Source organism: Macaca thibetana, chromosome 10 (assembly GCF_024542745.1).
Source record: "Macaca thibetana thibetana isolate TM-01 chromosome 10, ASM2454274v1, whole genome shotgun sequence".
In the NCBI taxonomy this organism is placed as follows: domain Eukaryota; kingdom Metazoa; phylum Chordata; class Mammalia; order Primates; family Cercopithecidae; genus Macaca; species Macaca thibetana.
The window spans coordinates 17,926,730-17,954,130 of record NC_065587.1 but is presented as its reverse complement, the minus strand read 5'-3'; the positions used below and the strand labels follow the sequence as shown (position 1 = coordinate 17,954,130).

The 27,401-nt window shown below is 44.9% G+C and overlaps 1 protein-coding gene across 6 annotated transcripts in view; it reads right to left on the bottom strand.

Moving 5' to 3' along the window:
* SYN3 (synapsin III) overlaps positions 1–27,401 on the bottom strand; it is a 556,822-nt gene that overhangs the window by 408,513 nt on the left and 120,908 nt on the right. For all 6 annotated transcript variants that reach the window (XM_050745857.1, XM_050745861.1, XM_050745859.1 and 3 more), the window contains exon 4: positions 27,254–27,345. In XM_050745857.1, coding sequence (XP_050601814.1) covers positions 27,254–27,345 — 92 coding nt within the window. The remainder of the gene's footprint in view (positions 1–27,253; positions 27,346–27,401) is intronic.

Below are 27,401 nucleotides of genomic sequence, written 5' to 3'. Positions count from 1 at the left end.
CCAATGGGATGAATGGAATGCCAGTGATCCTGCTATATGGCTCTGCAAGGCCTGGCCCATAAAAATCTTTCCAAGCAATCTATCCTCTCCTCCTCCCTTGGTTAGCAGATGCAGATAGTCTGCAGAGGGCTCTGAGCACCTAACGATGGTGGAGCCACAAGATGGAAGGTGCCTGGTTGAATTCCTGAGGAACTCTGCAGAAGGTCATCTGCTGAATGCCACACTCAACTCTTGAGTGAGTGAGACCTAGGCTTCTTTTGTGTTAGACCACAAGTTTTTTTTTTTTTTTTTTTTTGTAACAGATAGCCTGCTCTAACATACATAGTAAAAGCAGAATTGGGGTTTTAGAGGCATTTTGCTTGTACATGTGACAGTTTTTTCTACCATCTTCCAAACAGGCAGAAAAATCTCCTTATGTATATAGAGTCTTGGGACTTCATAAAGCATTTGAACAAGTAATGGGACAGTTTCTTCCTTCTACTCCACTCAACACCTGGACTGTGACTCTTGTCCACTGTGGGAAGCTTTCAGGTGGGGTAAGATGTCTGGGCTAGCCACAGCTCTGGTATCATTTGCTCAGCCCTTCTCAATTGTCCTGGTAGAAAATAAAGTGTCAGTGTTGCAAGGCATTCTTTGCATGCAATGAATTAACTTCTCTCCTGTCCATGGATAATGGTACAAATTATATATCATCCTTCAGAGAACTGTGAAAATAGTAATCATTATGTGCTTTTGTGTTCTGTGGTTCAGATGAGAACCCCCCAATTGCAAGCCCCTTCCCCTCTCTGAGCTTCAGTTTTCTCATCTATAAAAGCACAGGGTGGAATTAAGTGAACTTAGAATCTCTTGCGAGCTCTAATTTGCTATACTCTCACAAAAAAGCAGTATTTTGTATGCGTCAGACACTTTCCCACATTATTTCACTTAGTCATGAAATGAAGCAGGATACAAAGAAGGTATTTTGGGGAAAATAATAGAGAAACTGGAATTGCCCACCTTCAGTTGTTTCCTCCAGAGTTTGTATTCAATAAACTTTAGGGGAGTGGCAAAGTGGCACACAGTATTACTCGAGTTTGCAACTTCATTGAGCCTCTAATCTAGGTGGAAGGACAAAAACCACATGTAGGGAACTAGTAAAGGTCCCAGAGCATAAGGCATAGAGTCTGCATGGTCAGGAAGACAAAGGGGGACAGAGGGAAAGAGACCTACCTTGGTTTGCCACCCTCCACCCCGCCTCAAGTTCCTGACTGCAGACAGTTACGCTCTGGGTACCTGCTGTGTGCCAGACACTGGCTGGGTGTTCTGCTTTCACACTGCATTTGATTCTCACAGGCGCACTGCCAGGAGGGCGATTCTATCTGGTTAAAGAAGTGGGACCTAAGAGGCACATGGTCAGTAAGTCACTTATCCAAGGCTCCCACATAGCTGATAAGTACATAGGGTTGTTTGAAGCAGGTCTGTGTGGCTGCAAGAGCCTGTATTCCCTCTACTCTGCCTCTGCCCTCCTGTAGGGGTAGCTCTGGCCTGAGACTCAAGCTGCACTCACTTCCCCGGGTCTTGAAGAAGAGATGCTGGCACCCCCTCTAAGGGCTTCATGCCCTTTCACAGTCACGAATCACAGAGTCAGGTATCCTGGGGAAACCTCAGCTTGCAGGGCATCCCAAGGCAGAGAGGTCGGACATTCACAGAGAGGTGCAGCAGGTTTGGTATCATTGGCAGAGCCCTGGATATTCTAACTGGGAAACTCTGGTACAAAAATTCCAAGGTTTGCACAGTTGGAGACCCATGGGAGAGACCGAGGAGCAGCTGAAACTAACTGACCCCACCTGGAAGCAGATCCCCTCCAAGGACACAGAGGGAAGAAAAGCAGCAGGAAGTAGCTGGTCTGGTTGTTCTCAGGAAGGCGCATGACCTGGAAGAGAGAAACGTCTTTCCCTGCAAACAACAATCTGGCATTTCTCAATGTGTGCTCCTGGGACCCTCTGCAACACAGCTCACTTAGCATGTTGAAAAAGGGGATTCTTGGGCCTCAAACATAATGAATCAAGATCCCTTGGAGTGGGGAACAGGAACCTTCATTTAGGCAACCTCGTCAGATAGTTCTAACACTCACCAGAGTTTAAAAATGGAAAATCCCACTTCTTTGAAATGATTCTACCTAGTTCTTCCTTAGATGCCCTATTCGTTTCTGCCATTTTGCCCATCAGTGACTCTTAACCCCAGGGGAAAAATAATAAATATATTCATATCTATTTTTTTTTAACTTGAAGTTCTGGGATACACATGCAGAATGTGCAGGTTTGTTACACAGGTATACATGTGCCATAGTGGTTTGCTGCCCCCATCAACCCGTCATCTAGGTTTTAAGCCCTGAATGCATTAGGCATTTTTCCTAATGCTCACCCTCCCCTTGCCCCCAACTCCCTGACAGGCCCTGGTGTGTGATGTTCCCCTCCCTGTGTCCATGTGTTCTCATTGTTCAACTCCCACTTATGAGTGAGAACATGCGGCGTTTGGTTTTCTCTTCCTATGTTAGTTGCTGAGAATATTAGCTTCCAGATTCATCCACATCCCTGCAAAGGACATGAACTCATCCTCTTTTATGGCTGCATAGTATTCCATGGTGAATATATGCCAGTCTTTTTCTAGTCTATCATTGATGGGTGTGTGGTTTGGTTACAAGTCTTTGCTATTGTGAATAGTGTTGCAATAAACATACATGTGCATGTGTCTTTATAATATAATGATTTATAATCCTTTGGGTATTTACTCAGTAATGGGATTGCTGGGTCAAATGGTATTTCTGGTTCTAGATCCTTGAGGAATCACCACACTGTCTTCCACAATGGTTGAATTAATTTACACTCTCACCGTTAATTAATAGATATATTAATATCTATTGTGTGCTTGTCATGTGTCCCAGATTCCTGTAAGCATTTTAAGTGAATTAAGTCATTTAATATCCTCACAACATCCTTCCAAGGAAGGTACTTTCACCAGCCTAGGATTACATATAAGGGAACCAAGGCACAGAGAGGCTAAGAAACTGTAAAAAGCCACACAGTAAGTGGCTGGGCCAGAACATGGACCCAGGCAGTCTGATTTCCAAGCTTGATGACCTCTAAACCCCTACAGCATGCAGACACTGTGGGAAGTTCCATTTATTGAAGACTCACTCTGTGCTAGGCCCCATTTCCAGGTACTTTCATGCATTCAACAAACATTCAGCAAATGCCTACTATGTGCCAGGAACTGCTCTAAGCTCTAGCCAGGCTGGGAGGTGAGTGAAGCACTCACCTTAGGAACTGAATCTAAGGTGGGAGTAGGGAGCTAAAAAATCCACTAATCGAGGGAAACAATATTTTAGTGCAATATTAAAAAAAAAAAAAATCAAATTAACAAGCTATGGCCCATGGGCTGGCCACCTGTTTTTATAAATAGTTTTATTAAAGGGAAATAAAAAACAATAAAGAATGAGATACTAAAAACCTTGCTCTAATGGAGCTTACATAAATGACCTTATCCATTTCTTACCATGCATGGCCCCAAAAGGCTGGTATTGATATCATTACAGGGTCAGATACACCACTCTCTCTATGGGTAACTAACAATTATAGAGGCTGACAATTATGGAGTGCCAGACACTATTTTTTAACTGCCTTAGAAGAATTATTTTATTCCTTGCAACCTCCCTATAAGGGAAGGATCATTATCATCCACATTTTACAAATGGTGAGACTAATGCACACAGAAGTTTTATAATTTGTCCAATGCCAACGCAGTCAGTAAGAGCTGGAGCTGGGATTTTAACCCAGACAGGCACACCCCCAGAGGCCATAACTTTTTACTTTTTTTTTTGAGGTAGAGTCTCACCCTGTCATCCAGGCTGGAGTGCAGAGGCGCGATCTCGGCTCACTGCAACCTCCGCCTCCCAGGTTCAAATGATACTCCTGACTCAGCCTCCTGAGTAGCTGGGATTATAGGCGTCCACCACCACGCCTGGCTAATTTTTGTATTTTTACTAGAGACGGGGTTTTGCCATGTTGGCCAGGCTGGTTTTGAATTCCTGACCTCAAATGATCTGCCCGCCTTGGCCTCCCAAAGTGCTGAGATTAGGGAGTAATCCACTGCGCCCGGCCTTTTCTTTTCTCTCTCTTTTTTTTTTAAGAGATGAAGTCTCTGTGTCACCCAGGCTGGAGTGCGGTGGTATGATCATAGGTCACTGCAACCTTCAACTCCTGGACTCTAGTGATCCTCCCACCTCAGCCTCCCAAGTAGCTACAACTACAGACACACTCCACATCTGACCCAAGGCCATACCTTCAAACAGAGTTTGACAAACTATAGCCCATAGGCTGTACCTGACTTATCATCTGTTTTTGTAAATAAAGTTTTATTAGGACACAGCTATACTTAATCATATGTGTACTGTGTGTGTCATGCCGTAATGACAGAGTTAAGTATGACAGACCTCGTGGGCTACAAAGCCGAAAACAGATTAGGACCCTGACCTCTAGGGTCAAGGGCTAAGCAGTTTAAGCTGGTTAATACTATGGATTTAGGTGGAGACCACTGAGATACTCTAACTAACTTGGGATAAGCAGAACACTAGGTAAAGAGAGAATTAAGGCATCCTAAAAAACCCTAAACCTGTCAATTAATTTAGGCTGTTAGGGCAGATTACCATGGCAATGAGACCCCAAGAGAAAGACTGGACATTCCCAAGTAAGGACCATCTAATTCTTTCTTTAGGCTTGATAGCCTCACCACAATATGATACACTGAGGTTTGTTCATTCATTCATTCATTCATTCATTCATTCATTCATTCAACATTTATGGAGCCCCTTCCCTGGACTAGGCGGCATGCTAAACCCTGGGAAAGAAGGACGCATGGGCACCCCTGAGGGAAGTACACAGCAAGATACAGTTGACAAGTCATGGTCTTTAGAGATACATCTGGGTTCATACCCCACCTCTGTTCTCTTCTGGCTGTGGCCATAACTCCACTCTCTGAGCTTCGGTATTGAACACTGGATATACCCCAGTGGTTAACGGCAGGTTAAATCCCGGTTCCTTCACAACCATTAGCTGTGTGACCCTGAGCAAGTGACTTTGCCTCTCTGAACCTCAGCTTCCTAATCTGTGCACTAGTTTACTTCAGGGACAGGATCTAGGTAAAGCTGCCCAGCACACAGTAGGCCTTAGTGGATGGCTGCAATTCTTTATTACGATGATGGAGACAGTTTAGGAGAGCTGTCTACAGAAAGACCCCAAATCTATTATGCATGTTTTATCTTTGCTCTCCCAGGGTCTTGAATAAACAATGTCTTCATCCAGTTTTTAAAAGACACTCTAATTCTGTCTCAGAATATACCGCCACCCCCGCCCCCCCCCGCCCCCTACCTCACCCCCAGCTGAAATTTGGCCGGCTCAGTGCCTGGCTGCTGGCCTGAATTTCCAAACACTGTTGGTTTAGTATTTCTCAAATGTATCCCATTAACACTATGAACCTGTCAGCCTTCTCTCCTCTTTCAGTTCAGGTCCGACCATCACGGCGAGAGACGGAGCCAGTAGCATGAGCCCAGCCTCCTAGACTCGCCTTTGTGAAGCAGTGCAGTGCCTGGGTCGGTCGGCCCGGGACTGGGGGCACCTGTCAGCATTTGCATGAAGAGTGCACCCCAGTCAGACGCACATACAGGCGGTGTGCTCGGAGACTGGGAGAAAGCGCATTGGAATGAGGGGCTCTGGGAAATGCAAGCAAAATACATTCTCTGGGTTGGCACTGGAGGGGAAAAAACAAGACCTTGAAGGAGGCTTAGCAAAAAGCCACTGCTCTGGGAATCAGGAAATAGCTCTGCCCTGGCACGGTCTCCAACTCACTCTGTGTGTCGTTGAGCACGCTACTTGCCCTCTCTGTGGCACATTTATTTTAAAACGAATGGGTTAGCCTAGTCCACATGCTTTTAAACTCTTGCCTGGCAGTGGAACTCTTTTCCAGAAACATTTTTACTTGGAATTTTAAGATATAAACAGATGAAAGTGGATCAAGGAGATGGGGGTGGGGAGAGGGGGGGTGGAATTCTGCCCACTCAGCACCCCATACCCCCAAAAAGCTCAAAGAAACTAGGAGGCACCTCTGTGGAACAGGGTTCGAGAGCCACATGACATGATGGATGATCTGTAGAATTGCCCCTGCCCTGGCAGCCTTGGATCCTGGTAGCTACAACTGCCACTGCTGATAACAGCAATGGCTATTATTTATTGAGTACTTTCTTTGTGCAAGGGACTGGACTTTACTTCTGTGTCCTTTACTTCAAGAGTTAGTAGACAGCTCTGATTCAAACCCCAGCTTCACCAGCTGAGCAGCTGTCTGTTGACCTTGGACAACTTATTCGGTTGGTGCAAACGTAATTGCGCTTTTGCCATTGAAAATAATGGCAAAAATCACAATTACATTTGCACCAACCTAATAGTTAACCTCTCAGTGCCTCAGATTCTTCATCTGGAAAATAGGTTGTTCAGAAGATTCAAGGAATGAATCTCTCTAAATGTGCTTAGAACAGTGGCAGGTACATAGTAAGTAATTGATGCTGGCCATTTTTATCATGGCTGCCTAGATTTTATCTAATCTTTCTAAGCACCATTCTGTTTCACAGGTGAGGAAGCTAAGGCTCAGAGAGGTGGAGTGAGTGCCCTTAGGTCACACAGCTAGTAAGTGATGGAGGGAGAACCTGAATCCAGGTCAGCTTAACTGCATGGCTTGTGGTCTTAACACCCTGCCTAAACTGCTTTGCTCTGGACCCAAGAAGTCACATGCAGATATAGGGTCATAGCAATTTGCACGAGGAGTTCCAAGTCTAGATAGAAGAGTTGCTAATGATGACTATAGTGATTTATGCTTATAGGAGCTCTGCTGTCAGCAGTCTGGGGTCTGGGCATCTTTGTAAATTCAGATCCCACACAAAAAGGAGGTATTTGGTTATCAGAGCCCAGGGCTATCCAATGTTCTTTCCTGCAAGCCACATTCTCCAGCCTTTCCTACTGACCTACAAGACATCTGTGCAAATTAGAAAAAGGGCAGAGGCGGCCCCAAGCTAGGGCACAGGTGAGCAGACATCCGGCTGATTTTCAAGCCCCACTTGGAGGACACTGTATGCCTTTGCGTGGTGCACAAGCTGTGCAACCTTATCCAGCCATCTTGACTCTTCCCCTGCCTCAGTGTTTGGTGGAGAGAAGTGCAGAGAGAATAAACACGGCCAGATGGGAGACAAAGAACGGTCTCAACCTTGCCCTGACGCCTGTAGGGGCCCGGGATGGGCGGCAGCAGGAGCATGGAGGCGGCACAGGCAGGAAGCAAATGCAAGCCACACAGTCACTTTATCTCTTTATGTTTCTTTCTCTCAGCTCCGAGGGTGGTAATAAAAGATGGCTGTATGGCTCTCCCCAGGAAACTGAACAGGAGCCAAACCATCATGTGGTGAACAAATGCGGTGATCGCTCAACTGCAGAGCTGCTGCTGCACCGTATTAAAAAGGTGACAACCTCTCCTCTGACCCCTGAACCATGGAAATGGGCAGTCACCAGCCCACCCACTCAGAAAGCCCCAATGCTCTGTCACCAGCAGAGGCCCAACACCCACTCCGACATCAGAAAAAGAAGGTGGCATGGTGTAGTTGTCAGAACTCGGACTTTAAATTCAGACGGAGCTGGACTCAAATATCAACTCCACCCTCAAAAGCTGTCGAACTTTGGGCAAGACACTGACCCTCTCTGAGCCTTGATCTCACATTTATAAGATGTAGCTTACCATATGAATCAAGCAGGGAGAATGTAAGAATTAGAAATAATACATGCAAAGTGCCCAGCACAGTTCCCCGACACAAAGCAAATGCTTAATACATGGGAGCTATACATGTAGTTCCTCCACTGACTCAGCAAAGATTGACAGCTGCCCGCAGAACTTTGGGCACGATGAAGGTCAAGATGAGAGGGCACCAGTGGTTTCTCTGAGGAGTGACATTTGAGCTGAGGCAAGGATGAGCAGAAGTTTTTTTAGGTGAAATAAGGAGGGAAGAGCTTTTCAGGCGGAGGAAACAGAGTATGTGGGGACCTGGGATAGGAAAGAAGAGACGAAGATTGAAGAGCTGAGAAAAACTTGATGTGGCTGAAACTGAGACAACAATTAAAGTTTTAAAATGCTTACTCTTGGCTGGGCACGGTGGCTCACACCTGTAATCCCAGCACTTTGAGAGGCCAAGGTAGGAGGGTAAATTGAAGCCAGGAGTTTGAGACAAGCCTGCACAACATAGTGAGACCCCCCATCTTGACTAAAAATAATAATAAATTAGCCAGGGGTGGTGACATGCACCTGTAGTCCTAGATGCTCGGGAGGCTGAGGCATGAGGGTCCCTTTAGCCCAGGAGATTGAGGTCGCAGTGAGCTATGATTGTACCACTACATTCTAGACTGGGCAACACAGCGAGACTCTGTCCCAAAAAAAGTGTCTCACTCTAACAAAACTATATACTGAATAATTCCAACAATATAACATCCTAGCAAAGGCAAAACTAGATGAAGTTTGTGAAAAGATCAGTGGTTGCCAAGGTTTGGGTGGAAGGAGTGATAAACAGGTGGAATGCGGGATGTTTAAGGGAGTGAAAATATTCTGTACGATACTGCAATGGTAGATACATGTCACACATTTGCCAAAGCCCATAGACTAAATAACACTACGAATGAGCCCTGATGTCAACTATGGACTTTGAACAATGATGGTGTGTAGATGAGGTTCAATTGTAACAACTATACCCCTCTGGTACAGAATAGTGAAGGAGAGAAGCTTTACACGTGTAGATGCAGAGGCCTATGCCAACTGTACTTTCTGCACAATTTTGCCATGAACTGAAAGTCTACTATTTTTTTTTTTTTTGAGACAGAGTCTCGCTCTGTTGCCCAGACTGGAGTGCAGTGGCATGATCTCGGCTCACTGCAAGCTCCGCCTCCCGGGTTCACACCATTCATTCCCACTCCTCCAGAGTAGCTGGGACTAAAGGTGCCCGCCACCACGCCCAGCTAATTTTTTTTTTGTATTTTTAATAGAGACGGGGTTTCACCATGTTAGCTAGGATGGTCTTGATCTTCTGACCTCGTGATCCGCCCGCCTTGGCCTCCCAAAGTGCTGAGATTACAGGCGTGAGCCACCGCGCCTGGCCAAGTCTATTAATTTTTTTTTTTTAAAGAAAAAAACAGAAAAACTCTCTGGCTCCTGTGTAGAGAAGAGACGGGGGGCAGGCAGAGGAGAATGTGCAACAGTTAGGTTTTTCCATTTTCTTGCTGGGCTCTTAGGGGCAAGTTACAGAAGCTCTGAGATCTTCAGTTTCTTCATCTGTGATATGGGGACAAGAATATAAAGTGACACAGTGTGTGGGGAAATGCCTCGCAGAAAGCCTGGCACAGGGCAGGCGTTCAATTCACGCTGGCGGAGTGGCGAAGAATGACAATGCGAAGAGCCGCAAAAGGTGTCAGGACACAAGAGCTCTTTGTGCGGGCACAGTGGGCATCCTGTGGTGCTGTTTTGTGGCAGGTCTCACTGTTTATTGACAGGAACAAATAAAAATAGCAAAAGTCTCGCTGTTTAACGAGAAAGGCGAAACAAGCATATGTTCCAAGCATAAAGTTGTGTTTTGTGCTTTGATGATAATCAATAATAATCATAGCTAAGATTTATTGGGTGCTGACCATATGGCATTGTTGCAAGGCATGCTTGTAAGCGCTTAAGGTGAATTAGCTCATTTCACTCTCCCAACCATAACTTAAGTTAGTTTCTGTTATTATCTCCATTTTGTGTTTGGGGAAACTGGGACACAGCAAGATTCATTAACTTGTCCAATGTAAGTGACAGTGCTGGCTTAAGAGAGAATCAAAAGATACAAACCCCAGTCAACAGAGGAAATGGGATGAGCGTGCTTAGACCAGTTTTGAAATAGCACAAAAAATAAGAGTCAGAGTCAAGGACTCAATCACATAGAAACCAGCATGGTATAGAAGTTAAGAGCATGGATTTAGAGTAAGCCAGCCTAGATTTAAATTCTGGCTCCTCCACTTTTTGGGTAACCTCGGGCAAGTTATTTGGCTACTCTGTGACTCAGTTTCCCAATCTGTAATATGCGGATAGTAACAGAACATACCACATAGAGATGTTTTGAGGATTAAGATGGAAAATCATGGAAGCTCTAGTGAGTGGAACCCAGAGCTTATCACATTACATGGCAAATCATAAGAACTTGATACATCTTTGAAAACAAAGGAAGGCTATAGAGGTTTCTAAAAGAGTCAGTTTGGAGCTTCAAGCAAGGAGTAGGGCTCAAACTAAGGTCCCAATCAACAGTCCTCATATAACCAGGTGCTGCAGCTGGTGGCTGCAAAGATGAAAGCAACTTAGGAGGGGGCCCTAAGATGGTCTCCCCCCAACTCTTCTCCCCAGAGGTCCCTGACCTCTGCCTACAGGGACCTGACAGTCTGGTGGGGGAGGGAGGCTCAGTGCAAATTATTTTTCTTAAAGCAGGCTATAAGAATTATTCATTCAATGAGAACACATGGACACAGGGAGGGGAACATCACACACTGGGGACTATTTGGGGGGTGGGGAGCTGGGAGAGGGATAGCATTAGGAGAAATACCTAATGTAGATAACGGGTCGAGGGGTTAATGGGTGCAGCAAACCACCATGGCACATGTATACCTGTGTAACAAACCTGCACCTTCTGCACATGTACCACAGGTATTAAAGTATAATAAATTTAAAAAAGATTTATTCATTCAACCCAAATAGTGCTATTCATTCTAGGTACTAGGGATGGAGTGAATTATTTACAAAACAGATAAAATTCCTGCCCTCAAGGGGCTTAGATTCTGGTGCCAGAGGTTGGGTAAGGAACATATAAGCAAGCATAGCAGTAGCAGTGAGGGCTGCTAAAAAATAAAGCAGGATGAGGGTATAGAGATCCACCTGTGTTATTTTGGATAGGATGGTCAGAGAAAGAAGTGGTAATATTTGAGCAAGGCCTAAATGTAGTGAAGGGGTGAGCCATGTTAATATTTAGGGGAAAAGTTTTCCAGGTTGAGGGAATAGCAAGTGCAAAGGTCCTGAGGAGAGAATACGCTTGACCTACATAGAACAGCAAAGGATGGAAGTACCATTGTGGGTAAGGGGGAGGAGGGCAGAGAGGCAGCAGAAGCCTAGATCGTATGAGGTTTTGCAAACCATAGTTAGGACTGTGAATTTCATTCTAAGAGGGATGGGAAGCCCTTGTAGGATTTTAAACATGCATTTGGCATCTGATTTAGTTTCAGAAGAATAACTCTGGCTGCTGTGTAGAGAACAGATTGAAGGGGGAAATGGTGGATTAGCATGTCTTCAAATTATTTGGCCCTCCTTCCACTGAGAGGTGGGGTGTCCCTAAACCTAGGTTTTCTCTGTGCCTGTCTTTGACTACTAGAACGAGGTAGAAATGATGCTGTGTGGCTTCTGATGCTGGTCCTTAAGATACCTGCAGCTTCTGCCCCTCTTGCAATGTGCCCTCTTGAAAACCAGTTACCACATGAGAAATCTGACTATGTTGAGATCGCATGGCTGTGAGGAAGCTCAATAGCCACGTGAAGGAGCATCAAGGTACCAGACTGAAGGTGAAGCTTACTTGGACCTTCCAGCCCAGCCAAGCTACAAGCTGAATGCAGTCAAGTGAGTCATCCTGGGAAGTACTGCATGGAGCAGAAGAACCACCCAGCTAATCCCTGCCCAAATTCCTGGCCCACAGATTGAAAGCAAATAAAACGGTCGTGGGTTTATGCCACAAAGATTTGGAGTAGTCTGTTCCACAAAAAACTTTATACAAATCTCCACTTTATAAATGAGGATACAGATCTAGAAAGGAAATAATTACTGTCAGTAAGTGGTTGAGCTAGACTGTGAACCTATATCTTCTCTAGGCAAGTTCAATTTTTTTTTCTTGGTTTATGACTGTTGCTAAAATTTCTACATTATTTTAAAACCACATAGAACAAAATAAAATCATACAACATGTTATTCTGTGTTTCAGTTGCCTAGATGCTGCTATTTTTTCCAGGATAGCTGTGCAATGGCTTTTAAAGTGGGGTCTGTAGGCCCCTGGTGTTGGAGTCACTTAGGTGAAGCTTAAAAACATGCAAACTCCTGGGTCTCAACCAGGAATCTGACTTTCTGGTACCAGGGCACAAGCATTTGCATTTTAGTAAGTAGGGCAGAAGTTTCCTAAATTATTCTCATCACGAAAGGTTTGAATGTCAATAAACTAGTGGATCAACAAGCCCTCAGGAAGCAGATGGACATTTTAAATGAAGATGGAGAGTCTGAAAACAGTAAATGCAAACTGTAAATGGAGCACTCCATCCCTGTTGTGGGGCTCTCCTCACTACACTGTGTTGCCTGGGTGAGAAGGGGGCCCTAAGATGGTCTCCCCCCAACTCTTCTCCCCATGAGGCTCATCTCAGGGAACCAGGAAGGGTGTACAAGACTAGTTGTGGGGTATGAGATGAAGCAGGGGTAGAGGGAACATTCAGAGAGCATTCGCTATATTTCAGGCACTAACAATTGAAAGACTTCCTTATTTAGTCCTCAAAAAGAGGCATTCTTTCCATTTTACAGTTAAGGAACCTGGGAGTCAGAAAGGTAAGATTACTTGTGCAAAGCCACACAAACAGCAAACGGGAAGTCAAGATTTGAACCCAGGACTGCCAGACACCAATGCTAGTGTTTTTTCCAGTATTAAGCTGTGCCAACCAGGTGGAAGGATCATGTGATATGAAATCATATCAGAACTGGAGTTCCACTCCTCCACTTGTCAGCTATGTGCCCTCAGAAAAACGTCATTTCATTTCTTTCAAAGGGAGGATGAAATGTCCTACCACTGAGAAGTACCGGGCACCCAACAGCCTTTTAGTAAAAGGTGATTGCTTCTGAATGAGAAGATACCAGGATGCCACGGCCAAAAGTCTGAAGTGGCCACAGGGCAATTTCTCCCACAGTGGCATGTGTCAGGGCAGGACCGGTTCCGGGGGTGGTGAAGTGGGACCCAGAGCTGGACTCATTCCGGGTGTGGTTCCAGCACGTGGGAAAGTGCGCAGGGTCGGCAGGGCGCAGCCAGTGGCCTCACAGTCTTTCCCATCCCCAGTTTCTGTGCTTCTGGGAATCAGGAGCCACACTGTTTTTCTCTGTCGGACCCGAGCTCTCTCTCCCAGGGGAGTTGGCAGATCTGCCGTTGGCCTGTTGGCTGGAGGTGCACAGCAGCGGAGCCTGGCATCGCTTTACAGGCTCACACTGCCTCTTTCTTGTGCTGCTTTCTTCCCGTTCCCACGCCCCACCTCTGCAAGTCCCCAGGGATCCTGCTTTCTCCGGCAGTGGCAAGGGCAGAGGCCCTGGGTGAAGAGATTAGATGGGGCCTTCCCCCTCCAAGGCTGCTCTGCTGGGCCCCTGGACGACCCCAAGTGCCTGGCCTTGCAGACCCCATCCCCTCCTGGGGACAGAATGCTGTGGGTGGTGTGCTGTCAGGAAGTCTGTGCCTGGTGCAAGCCAAGGCCTGACTCCCCTCAGCCGTGAGCTTTTCAGTTTGCAGAGTTGTAGGATTCTTATTCATGCAAAGAGTCAGCTGGTCATGAATGCCTTCTGCAAAGATTTAGGCATTGTGCCAGGTGCTGGGGCCACAGTTCGGAAAAACAGCTTAACTTGATCCTCAAGGAAGGTTCAATCCAGGGGGAGACGGGGGAAGTAAATAATAATTACCCTCCTGAACCAGTTATAGTACAGGAAGAGCAGTAAGACCAGAACACATAGCTGTTGGTGAAGGGCTGGTGCATTCCTTCTTTCACTGAACAAATAGTTATTGAGAACCTGACGTGTGATATGGGAATACAGTGGGAACAAAGCAATCTTTCTAGCTATCTAGACCTGTTCTAGAAAAGAAACAACAAAATAAATTATACAATAGCATATCTTATATCACTACATATTATTTAATGTTATATGTCTCTGTATTAGCGATCTAGCTATAATCATTTCAGGCAGTGATGTTTGAAGGAAAAAAAATGCGTAGTTGGGCCTAGAGAGTGCGGACAGTATGGTCTGGCAGGGTCTCCCTGAGGGGACATGAGATCAGAAACTCAGAAGGAGGTGCATGGGTGAGAGCGGTCGCATCCACAGAAATGTTTCAGGAAGAAGGAGAGCTAGCAAGTGCCAAACTGGTGCACCAGACACCATGGACATGCTTTACACATACTGCATCTATGAAGTGAGGACTCTGTCCCCACTTCAGGTGAGGAGGCCAAGAGCTAGAAACAGGGAGTGACCAACCCAAGGCTCTGCAGCTTGGAGAAGGCAGAGCCAGGATCCAGCCCAGGCGGTCTGCTTTGCCTACACAGGTGGCCTCTGTGTCATGAAGCCAGGCTGCCTACTCGGGCTAGTCCTAGACACTTTGTGAGCTCAGAGGCGGGCACCAAATTCAACTTCAGGGAGGGATGAGAGAAGCGGGCACAGAAGCACTATCTTGATGGATAAGAGTGAGGAACTCGCCAAGCCAAGGAAGTCTCTGCCTTTCTCTCTTCCCTCGATTGGCCCCCAAGCTGCCACTTACCTGTGTGCATGTCCACCCAAAGTTGAGAGAGGGGGAAGGTCCACTCCCCATACACACAAGGCTCACTCTGCTCACTCTGTCTCCCTCTTCTTCAAGTCAGCTCCTCAGGAGGCCTTCCCTGCTTCCCGCACCTCAAATACCAACTTCTCTGTATTCTCTTTTTGCTTCACCCGTTTCTCATGACCTGCCCTTAGCCCACTATCTGCTTACTTATTGACTGACTGTTTTCTGCAACTCTAGTATCAGCTCCACAGGAGCTATTGTCTGTTTCGTTCACCACTGTGCCTTCTGTGTCTGGCACATAATGAATGAAAGGAAGGAAAGGAGGAAGCAGCTTAACGCATACGGAAACATTTAGGAGAGACGAAAGGAACACTTTTCCAAACACACACAGGTACCTGGGAGTGAGTGCAGGAACCGTGTTCCATGTAATGTTTGCTGGAGCCTGGCACTTGGAATTTGCCTCTAATAAATTCTGTTGAATGAATGGATATTTGGAACTTGTCAGGAAGCCCAGAATAATCTGAGCAATTATGCATGAAATAAGGAGTAAAGAAATGTTATTACAAAAATTAAGTTTCTTGATGGGATGTTAGAGAGGTCCCAGGGTAGAGATTCAGGAGTCAAGGGCTGACTGTGGCTCAGGAGCTGATATGCTGGGAGGATTTGGAAAAGCCACCCTTCTCTCTTCCCCAGGCCACAGTTTGCCCATCTGTAAAATGGGGACACGTAGAAAAGTCTAAGAGGCTCTTCTGACTCTGGAACTCTAAGATTTTTATAGACCATCCCCTCCTCTGGGACAAGCCCATGCATCTCCCTCTTGCCCCACACATCCTCCCTGCAAACAGTAAGCCTTGGTGGGAGCTGGGGAGGGGGAGCATCTGAGAGTCTCTAATGCCTTTCCTCAAGGGCTTGCGTTACTGATGCTTCCTGGCTCCTGCTCTTCAGGCCTCTCTGAGGTCTGACCTTCTAATGAGCGGATGCACATTATCAGCCGCTGCGGTTTGAACGGGTGCCTGTAATTTAGTGTTGCCTAATGCTGGAAACTGAGAGTGGGACTTGCGTAATTAGATTGGGGCCTCATTAACGTCTGCCTCCTCGGGTGTTTTTCATTCTTGGTTTCTCCTGCCCTGTATTTGCAATCCCCTCTGTCTGTATAAACATGGCTGTCCCTTTTTATCTCTCCCTTGTGGAGCTAGGCTAGAATTTGGGACCAGAACAGCCAAGGTACCCACAAAGCATGAATTTTAACATGCCCCGGGATGGCCCCTGCTCTGCTTTCTAAATAGAGAACCTGGATGTCTGGGTTGCGCTTGAGCACCTCGAGCTGGCTGGCCGGCTACTCTGGGTTTGGGTTTGGACAAAAACCAGAAGAAGGAGGGCTATCAATGCAGCTGCTGCAAATACTGGTGATTTAACCAACTTGTGTACAATGCTTAGCCATTTACAAAGCACTCCTAGAATCTGACCTTGTAAGCAGGGACTTGCTCTGTTTTGTTTACTGGTCCCCTAAGAGATATTCTCTTTTTGTGCCCTCCTGACCCCACTCTATGCTTTTTCCACTCTTCTCTGCTCTGCTGAGCTACAGGAGATGGGTCCCTGTGGGCAGCATCAACTCAGCTCCCTTGTTGAATGGTTTCTGCTTGCCTTTGGCAAAATGAGGCCCCAGCAGGAGACTGGAAGGCAGAGGGAGAGAAGGGGGGTGGTACTTCTCTCTAGTGCCCACCGTGCTTTAGTGCCATGACTCTGGAGGTGGCTGAGTTCCTCCCCAGTTATAGCAATGACCAGCTCTCCTGCTCAAGTCTAGATTAAACCTACTAGATTTAGTCTAGAAATTCTATTTTCCCCTTTTGTCCCTTCACCCCTAGGGATGATAACGGTTTCCTTCTATTGTTAGATTCTAAATACCTTGCGTTCCCTTAGCCCCTTACACTCTTTTATAAGTTGCCACTTCATTAAAGTCTCTTTATTTAGACCACTTAGGGGTGAATTCTGTCTTTTGCCTGGTTCCTGTCTGATACAATACCCAATGTCTGAAGTGGTCCCTGGAACATAGTAGGTCCTTAATAAATGTTTGTGGAATGAAAGCACAAACTTTTCATAGATGACATCTCATGTCACCCTTACAAAAACTATGCAAAATAATATTATTACCTTTTACAGATTAAAACACACTGAGGCTCAGAGAGGTAAATTCTCGTACCTCAGCAATAGATTTTTAAGGGAGGGCAACGCTCCCATACTGTACCCTGAATGAGCTGTAGCTTCACTCTGCACCCTGGAGAAATCTCTACATACTGCTGCTTTCTGTACAGAGACTGAGTGTCCACTCACGCCAGCCTGGTGTGGGCTCAACAGGACCGGAGGCTGGCGGAGTGGACAAAGATTCGAAGACACTTGGAAATTCACTTGGTATAGACTCAGAGACCTGGGTTCAAATCCAAGTGGTGCTACTTTCTAAAAGTGTGATCTGGGGCAATGAAATCAATGACAATTATTTAATTGTCCCAGTTGTGACTCAGTTTCTTCCTCTGTAAATGGGGCTATAATTATTATTACACACTTAATTTAGTGATTATCCTGATCCAGGCACTGTGTTTAGCACTTCACATTATACTAACTCATGTAATCCTCACTGCAACCCTATGAGGAGGTATTGTTATTATTATTAGTAGTAGAAGTAGTAGTAGTAGTAGTATTGCAGATAAGTTACTGCCCACGGTCACACAGCTTCTGTCACCATGGCAAATCTGGGATGTCCATCAAGGCAGCCTGCAGCCTGCTCCAGAACTGAGTTCTTAACCTTCAGGCTATACTGGCTGTCTACATTATTATTAGACCATCTCATGGGTTCGTAACAACTAGATAAGACCGTCTATGATGAGCACTTAGCACAGCCCTGGTGCACCAGGTACCATTAATAGTGGTGACTGACTTTTCCTTGTGCCCCACCTAAAAGTCAGATGCATGGATCCTCTCCATATTTTTCTTCCATGTCGTTGTTCAATTGTACTCTTGCGTGGCATTCATAGTAGGAAACATATGGCTTCTTTAGGCAGCTCTGCCCCTTGCCACACATAGGCCCTGGAGCCAGACTGCCTGTGCTTGAATCCTAGCTTTACCACTTATTGGCTGGAGAACTGGATGTCATTACCCCGTCCATTGGTGTTTCAGCCTTTTGATCTATAAAATGGTGATTTGAACAGCACACACCCTATAGGACTGTTGAAAGGATGAAATGAGTTAATTCATGTTAAGGGCTTGGAACAGTGCCTAGCACGTAGGAAATGCTATAAAAGTGTTTGCTAAATAAATAAAAGTTCATGAATTTTGTATGTGCAATTCAAGCTGGCTTAAACAAAAAGGGATTTTTTTTGGCTCAAGTCTGGGGATGAGTCCGGATTCAGAGCCTTGAATAACATCATTAGGGCATCGTCTCTCTGCTTGGCTGTGCGTTCCTTTACCTTGGCTTCATTCTTGGCAGATTGTTCACTCAAGGAGAGAGATGGCCACCAGCAGCTCCAGACATACATCCCACCCTCAGTGGTCCCAGCAGAACACATGTGCCTTTCATCCAAGAGTTCTGGCATTGGCCTGGCTTGGGTCCCAATGAGATATTCCAATTGACTAGGGCCGGTCATGTGCCATCAGCTGCACACACTACACAGATTGCAAGTTGGGGAGGGGGTCACCTCAGTGGAATCCTAGGTGCTGTTTGCCAAAGCAGAAGGAATGGAAGCTGGAGAAAGCCAGCAATGGTCTTCTCTGCCATCCATCCTGGTCACCTATATTAGTCAGGGTTCTCCAGAGAAACAGAACTAAAAGGATATATCGAAGAAGAGATTCATTATGGGGATTGGCTCACATGATTACAGAGGCTGACAAGTTCCACGAGATGCTGGCTGTGAGTTGGAGAACAGGAAAGCTCATAGTGTGATTTGGTCTGAGTTCGAAGGCTTCAGAACCAGGGGTATCAACCGTATAATTTTCCAGTCTGTGGCTGGAGTCTTGAGAACTGGGTGGCTGCTGGCATCAGTCTTGAAGTTTGAAGGCCTAGGAACCAGGAGCTTTGATGTCCAAGGGCAGGAGAAGATAGGTGTCCCAGGTCGAGAGACAGAGATTTAGTTCTTCCTCTGTCTTTCTGTTCTAGTGGGACCCCCAATGGATTGGATGCTGCCTGCCCACATGATGAGGGAAGATCTTCCTTGCTGAGCCTACTGATTCAAACACTCTTCCAGAAATACCCTCATAGACGCACCAAGAAATAACGTTTTACCAGCCCTCTTGGCAAATTAACCATCACATCATCTTCCCTGAAGGTGTTCCTTGTGAGCAAGACTTCAGGAGATCTAGACCTTGGTCACAATGCATACTGGAAGTGCTTACAGGCAATTTCAATACAATGTCTACGCGTCTTTGAAAGAATACACAGCAAGTCAAGAGCACTGTTTAACATTCCTATTTTGAGAGACCATAGCTAGGATTTGCTATGGCCCTATATGCCTGTGAAAGATTCCACTGTTTTTATTTATTTGTTTATTAAACTTTTATTTTAGGTTCAGAGTTACATGTGCAGGTTTGTTATACCAGTAAACTTGTGTCACAGGGGTTTGCTGTACAGATTATTTTGTCACCCAGGTACTCAGCCCAGTACTCAATAGTTATTTTTTCTGATCCTCTCCCTCCTCCCACCCTTCACCCTCAAGTAGGCCTCAGTATCTGTTGTTCTCCTCTTTGTGTCCATGAGTTCTCATCATTTGGCTCCCACTTATAAATGAGAACATGTGGTATTTGGTTTTCTGTTCCTGTGTTACTTTGGTAAAGGTAATGGCCTCCAGCTCCATCCATGTTCCCAAAAAGATCTCCTTCCTTTTATCGCTGCATAGTATTCCATGTATATGTACCACAAATACATGGTGGTACCACATGTACATTTTCTTAACCAGTCTACCACTGATGGTCATTTAGGTTGATTCCACGTCTTTGCTAAGAGTGCTGCGGTGAACTGTCGCATGCATGCGTCTTTATGGTAGAATGACTTATATTCCTTTGGGTATATACTTCGTAATGGGATTACTGGATAAAATGGTACTTTGGAAGATTCTACTGATTCCCCCTGCTGCAGGACACACTGAGTCACAGGTTACTTGGTGTGTGTGCACATTCTCGTGGGTCTGACATCCTGCAACAAATCTTGCTAAAGCGAGCTACCTGGCTGAGGTTGTAAGCACCTGCATGAGACAGAACAAATCTCTACAGCCATATGGGTTCCTGAACCCAGATTTTTAGCTATACTGGTACCGTCTTCACAGCCCTGGCTACTTAAAATGTGATCTTCCAACAGCAGCACCAGCAGCATCTAGGAGCTTGTTCACATCCTTGCTGCTCAAACTGAGTCAGCAAGACCAGGTGCATTGGCTTCACCTGGGAGCTCAAAGAAAACTCAAAATACCAGGCCCCACCTGAAGACCTAATGGATGAAGATCTGAATTTTTTTTTTTTTTTTTTTTGAGACGGAGTCTCGCTCTGTCGCCCAGGCTGGAGTGCAGTGGCCGGATCTCAGCTCACTGCAAGCTCCGCCTCCCGGGTTTACGCCATTCTCCTGCCTCAGCCTCCCGAGTAGCTGGGACTACAGGCGCCCGCCACCTCGCCCAGCTAGTTTTTTGTATTTTTTAGTAGAGACGGGGTTTCACCGTGTTAGCCAGGATGGTCTTGATCTCCTGACCTCGTGATCCGCCCGTCTCGGCCTCCCAAAGTGCTGGGATTACAGGCTTGAGCCACCGCGCCCGGCCAGAAGATCTGAATTTTAACATGAGATCTCCAAGAGGTGTGTACGCACATTAAATTTCAAGAGGCACTGCTGTATTCATTTTCTAGGGCTGCTGTAGCAATGGACACAAACTTAATAGCTTAACACAAGAGAAATTTACTCTCTCATGGTTCTAGAGGCTAGAAGTCCAAAATCAAGGTGTTGGCAGGCTGGGCACGGTGGCTTATGACTGCACTTTGGGAGGCCAAGGTGGGAGGATCACTTGAGCTCAGGAGTTCGAGACCAGCTTGGGCAACAGAGCAAGACCCCATCTCTACCAAAAATTTAAAACTTAGACAGGCATGGTGGCATGTGCCTGTAGTCCCAGCTATTCAGGAGGCTGAGGTGGGTGGACCACTTGAGCCCGGGAGGCTGAGGCTGCAGTGAGCAGTGATCACATCACTGTACCCCAGCCTGGGTGACAGAGAGAGACCCTGTCTCAAAAAAAAATAATAATAAATAAATAAAATAAATGGTGTTGGCAGCAGAGTTGGTTCTTTCTGAGGGCTTGGCAGGGGATGCCTGTCTCCTAGCTTCTGATGATCGTCAGCAATTCTTGGCTTGTCAACGTATCTCCCCAATCTCTGCTTCCATCATTGCATGGCATTTTCCCCACGTCTAAATTTCCCTCTTCTTATAAGGACACCAGTCATATTGGATTAAGGGCTCACACGACTCCAGTATGACTGCACCTTAATCATCACATCTGCAACAATGCTATTTTCAAGTAAGGTCACATTCTTAGGTACTAGGAGTTAGGACTTTATCTTTTTCGAGGGGAACACAATTCAACTCGTAACAACTGCCTTCAAAGCCTGCCATTCCCGAATGCTGGAAGAACTGCCGATTAACAAATACCTGGCACATTTCTGTAACTTTATTTTTGTAAACAATGTTGTAAATTCAGGAAGAATATGGCAGGTCTAGAATAAGACTTGGAGAGGTCTATTTTTGCAAAGTGATTCTTGTGTTCAGGCAGCTTACCTAGGAGTGTCCTCAGCTTTTCAGCCCATCCTGCCCCAGTGCAGGGCCACCATGAGAACAATCTGGGGATGTTTCCTACTTTGGCTGCCACTAGAATCACCAGGGGAGCTTTAAAAATACCAATATCTAAATCCCACCCACAGAGATTCTAGTGTAATGCGTCTGGGACACTGCTTGGGTATCAGGATTTTAAAATAATTCGTAGGTGATTCTAATCCATAGCTAAATTTGAGGACCAACGGGATAGTTGTTCTTTTTATTTGTGGCAGGGTCTCAATCTGTCATCCAGGCTCACTGCAGCATCCACTTCCAGGTTCAAGTGATTCTCGTGCCTCAGCCTCTCAAATAGCTGGGACTACAGGCGTGCACCACCACACCTGGATAATTTTTGCATTTTTAGTAGAGACAGGGTTTTGCCACATTGCCCAGGCTGGTCTCGAACTCCTGATCTCAAGCAATCTGCCCACCTCGGCCTCCCAAAGTGCTGGGATTACAGGCGTGAGCCATCGTGCCCAGCCGGGATAGATGTTCTTGTTTCACCTGTTACAAATGAAGGAGATTCAGCCACTCTTCCAAATAAGGAAGTAGGACACAAGTACAAAAAATACCAAATATGAGCACAGATTCCTAAACAATGGCATTTTAGGCTTTTTACAGTTCTTGTATTCAAAATGAGGGTGCTGAGGAGAAGTACATGAATTTACATATTTAGCATTATTTTCCTAATCTCCAATAATCAGGAACTTCTTTATTTCTTTATTTAGTTTTATCCATTTTTGAAGTGTATCTTGAGGTATTTTTATATAGTGCTTATAAATTTAAAATTATTTCTTCTCAGTAAATGAATCTTTATCATAATAAATTACTTCCTTTTCCCTAGTAATGCTTTTCACCTGGGAGTCTATTTTCCCCCAGATATTAATGCAGTTGCATCTGTGAGCTTTCTTTTGCTGCACAGTTGCATGGTATATTTTTCCTCTTTCTTTAACTTTCAAATTTTCTGTATGCTTATGTTTTAGATGAATGTCTTGAATGGAATACATTTGGATTTTTTAAAAGTTACATTGATAACCCTTCTCTTTAATTAGTGCATTTAGTCCATTTACATTTAATGTAATTATTGGTATACATACATTGGTGATACAAATATTGAACAACTCCCAGGGTACTTTGTGGGGTTTGCAGTTCTCACAAATGACCATGAGAGGGCGACTCCAGAAGATGCACAGGCATTTATAGCCTTGAAGAGACGGGAGAAACCAGGCATTCACTCTCTGGGGTTCCACTACTACTTCTGAGGTTCTTCCCTACAATGTCTGGGCATCCTCTGGCCAGGGGAAAACAAGAATATGGGCTTGGGGACAGGAGTGTGGTGGACTGGGGGACACAGGAACAGTCCCATGGGGTTAGGGTGGCTGAAGGCACTCAGCAGGCTCAAGGCAATGGCTGTTTACCAACTCATATAGAAAAATTTCAATATTTTAATAACTAGCACTGCTGTATAAGCAATTCAGAATGATAGCAGCTCAGACCTGCTGATATACTGGGTGTTAATCAACCATTTACTTTGGGTTATTTATAACACCTGTGTTGGTTTTAAAGCCTGTTATTAATCAATATATTTACTTTCTTTTTTTTTTTTTTGGTTTTGTTTTTTGAGACAGGGTATTTCTGTCACCCAGGCTAAAGTGCAGTGGCATCATCATGGCTCACTGCAACTTTGACCTCCCTGGGCTTGATCGATTCTCCCAACTCAGCCTCCCCGAGTAGCTGGGATTACAGGTGTGCACAACCACGCCCTGCTGGGGTTTTTTTTGTATTTTTCATAGAGATGGGGTGTCACCATGTTGCTCAGGCTGGTCTCAAACTCCTGAGCTCAAGCAATCCACACACCTGGCCTCCCAAAGTGCTGGGATTTACAGGCGTGAGCCACCACACCTGGCCATGTTTACTTTCTTCCCTGACAATACAAGGGCCTCAGAACATCTTAATTCCATTTACCCTCAATCTCTACTAACTTATTGTTGTATATTTTAATCCTTCACATATTTTTAAATCCATAAAATTATTTTATTGTCTTTTGAAGACAATACCTATTAACACCACCTTCTTTGCCATTCACATAATCTTGCAGTTCTGTGTTAGTCTGAGATCACTTTCTTTTTGCCTAAAGTACATTCATACTTTATAGTTTCCCTTTGCGAAGGTCTGTAAATGTTTTTGTTTTGCCATCACTCATAAAAGATGTTTCTCTAAGGGAAGAAGTATAGGCTGGCAATTAATTTCTCTCAGCACACTGAAGACGTTTTTCCACCATTGTTCTCAGGAAGCTGCTAGTCTGTTACTTTAATAAAAGTACAGATGTTCCTTGACTTACGAAGGGGCTGCATCCCAATAAACCCATTGTAAGTTGAAAATATCCTAAGTTGAAAATGCCTTTATTGGCCGGGCGCAGCGGCTCACACCTGTAATCCCAGCATTCTGGGAGGCCGAAGCGGGCGGATCACGAGGTCAGGAGATGGAGACCATCCTGGCTAACACGGTGAAACCCCGTCTCTACTAAAAATACAAAACATTAGCCGGGCATGGCGGTGGGCACCTGTAGTCCCAGCTATTCAGGAGGCTGAGGCAGGAGAATGGCGTGAACCCGGAAGGCAGAGCTTGCAGGGAACCGAGATTGCGCCACTGCACTCCAGTCTGGGCGACAGAACGAGACTCCGTCTCAAAAAAAAAAAAAAAAAAAAAAATGCATTTATTACACCTAACCTACCAAACGTCATCGCTTAGCCTAGCCTATCTTAAACATTATCAGAGCACTTACATTAGCCTACAGTTGGGCAAAATATTTGAACAAAAAGCCTATTTTATAATAAAGTGTTGAAGATCTCATGAAATTTATTAATGTTCTGCTGAATGAGTGTCGCTTTGTATCATCATAAAGTCAAAAAATCATAACTGAAACCATCATAAATTGGGGACCATCTGTAATCTGCCTTTTTCCCTCTGGCTTTTTCTTTCTAAATATCACTATCGAGTCTTGGTGTGGAATTATTTTTATTTATCCTGCTTGAAATTTGCCAAGCTTCTGTTTTTTGTTACAAAACAATCATTTCTTCAAATACTGTCTCTGCTCTATTCTCTTACCTCTCTCTTTTGAGATTCTGATGAAATGAATGTTAGAACCTCTCCTAGGATCCAATAGTCTTTCCTGCACCTCCAATCTTTTTCTCTCTGTGCTTCGTTCAGGATAATCTCTTCAGCTGTACCTTTCATTTCATAAACACTTTTTCAGCTGTGTCTACTGGATGTTAAACACAATAATTTTGATTATTGTAGTTTTCATTTCTAGAAGTGTTGTGTGTGTGTGTGTGTGTGTGTGTGTGTGTGTGTTTTCTAACTGGTTATATCGGCTGGGCGCAGTGGCTCACGCCAGCATTTTGGGAGGCCGAGGCAGGTGGATCTCCTGAGGTCAGGAGTTTGAGACCAGCCTCACCAACACGGCGAAACCCCATTTCTACTAAAAATACAAAATTAGCCGGGTGTGGTGGTGCATGTCTGTAATCCCAGCTACTCAGGAGGCTGAAGCAGGAGAATTGCTTAAACCTGGGAGATGGAGGTTGCGGTGAGCCAAGATCATGCCATTGCACTCCAGCCTGGGCAACAAGAGCAAAACTCCATCTCAAAACAAAAAAAAAGAAAAAAACCTGGTTATATCACTTTTTGTAGTGTCCTTTTCTCTGCAGATATCTCCAAACTTGATTTTTTTCAATTTGATATGTATAGTTTTTAAAAATAATCTGTCTGATAATTCTAATGTCTTCTGTCTTTGAGGTTCTGTCTCCATTGTCTATTGTTTCTGTTTCACCTGGTTATCTTTGACTACATGCTAGCTATGATACAAAAAAATTATCTGAAGGATCATTTGAAGTCTAGCTTGAAAGTGCCTTCCTTTACACAGGATTTGCTTTTATTTCTGGCATGTCTGGGATCACCATAAACCAAGTTCAATGCTTGAGGTTTCCTGGAGGGCTGGGTTATTCAAACTGCAATTCAAGCTGCAAGTACTTGTGAGGGCTCACCTACTTGTAATTCTTGTTCACCTAGAAGGTATAGTCCTTTGGGGAATCTCAGCTTATTGTGGAGAGGGTCTACTGTTACACTCCCTATTCTGAGTGGCCCTGAGTGTTGATTTCTGTCTTCCTTGCCTCCACTAAGCTCTCAAAACCTGTTCCAAATTTGGCTGACCTAGCGAATACTCTCAGGATACAGGTGGCTTTGTACTTATTTACCTCTCTGGGTTTTCATTTTCCCATCAGTCTCTTCCTGGTAATTCTTTACTGTCACACCAACTCTTAGAAGGCCTTTAAAGATTGTAATTATTTAGTATCAGTTTTTAAGTTGTTTTCAGGGAAAAAGCTGGTCCAAATGACCTAGCCCACTGTTACCAGAAATAGGAAGCCATGTAATGTCTTTCATGGCATACAGTAGGTACTCAATAAAGAATGAGCTGAATTAGTTGAATTATCATAATTTCCCAAATGATATGGTTTGGCTGTGTCCCCACCCAAATCTTATCTTGAATTGTAGCTCCCACAATTCCCATGTGTTGTGGGAAGGACCTGGTGGGAAGGAATTGACTCATGGGGGTAGCTCTTGCTCATGCTGATCTCATGATAGTGAATAAGTCTCAAGAGATCTGATGATTTTATAAAGGGCAGTTTCCCTGCACAGGCTCTCATTCTCTCTTGTCTGCCATCAGGTAAGATATGCCTTTCACCTTCCGCCGTGATTGTGAGGCCTACTCAGCCACATGGAACTGTGAGTCCATTCAACCTCCTTTTCTTTATGAATTACTCAGTCCTGAGTATGTCTTTATCAGCAGCATGAAAACAGACTAATACACCAAACATCACGCACCTTTTTTTTGGATCTGTCTTTATTTGCAGAGGCTGTTTCCTACTCTTAGGATATATTTCTCTTTCTCTACACCCAGTCTGAGAATGTCCACATTCTACCATTGGACCAGGCTCAGAACAAATGTTACCTTTTCCTCAAAGCTCTTCCTGTTTTTCCTCCTTTCCCAAATCTGAATCCTATCTCTTCCTTCTCTAAACCCTCACAAGACCTAGTGTGTATCATTCTCTGGGTACTTAAGTAGATAGCAACGTATTTATGCACGTGCTTATCTCACCTATGGATTTACACATTCTTGTCATTTCTGGCTTCTGAATAAACCTCTCACTTGCTCTCCAATTCAGCATAAATTACAAACAGATTTTTTTGAACATATTATATATCTAGCGCTTTTAGTTTTGGTCTACTCGGAGAAGATTCTATGAACACTTAGTCTGCCATATTCAGGAAGCTGAATTTCATTTATTCTAATAAAGCCTTCCATTCGTACCGCACTTTAGAGTTAACAGGGTGCTGTCATATATGTGAGTTTCTGTAAACTTTAGCAGCCTCTAACTTCAGTGCATATCATCATGCTGCAGATGAGAAGCAGAGGACACAAGAGACTAAATAATATGCCAGAGCAGAGCCTCGAAGCCAGAATGGAACCCAAGTCTTTTCTCTCCAAGCCCAGGGCTCAGTTGGGGACACCACAGGCGCTGCCCCTATGATATGTGCCGCTGGTCATTACTACTGCAACCACACCTGGGAAGCAGACATTCTGTATAGGAAAGTACATGTAGCATAGGAGTTAGGTCGCAGGCAGTGGACGGAGGGGTGGACTACATGAGGTTCTACATATGCAATTCTCAGAAGGTTCTGCATATTTTAGTCCTACTTACCTCACCACTTTGGCCCCATTTCTCACGACCTGCATGTCCACCATGCAGCCCCCGGTAACATAGGCTGCTAGGTTCAACTCTGAGAATTCAGCCTGAAGAAGAAAGCAAAGCAAAAAAGGATTCATCAAATACCAATGGTGGTAACAAT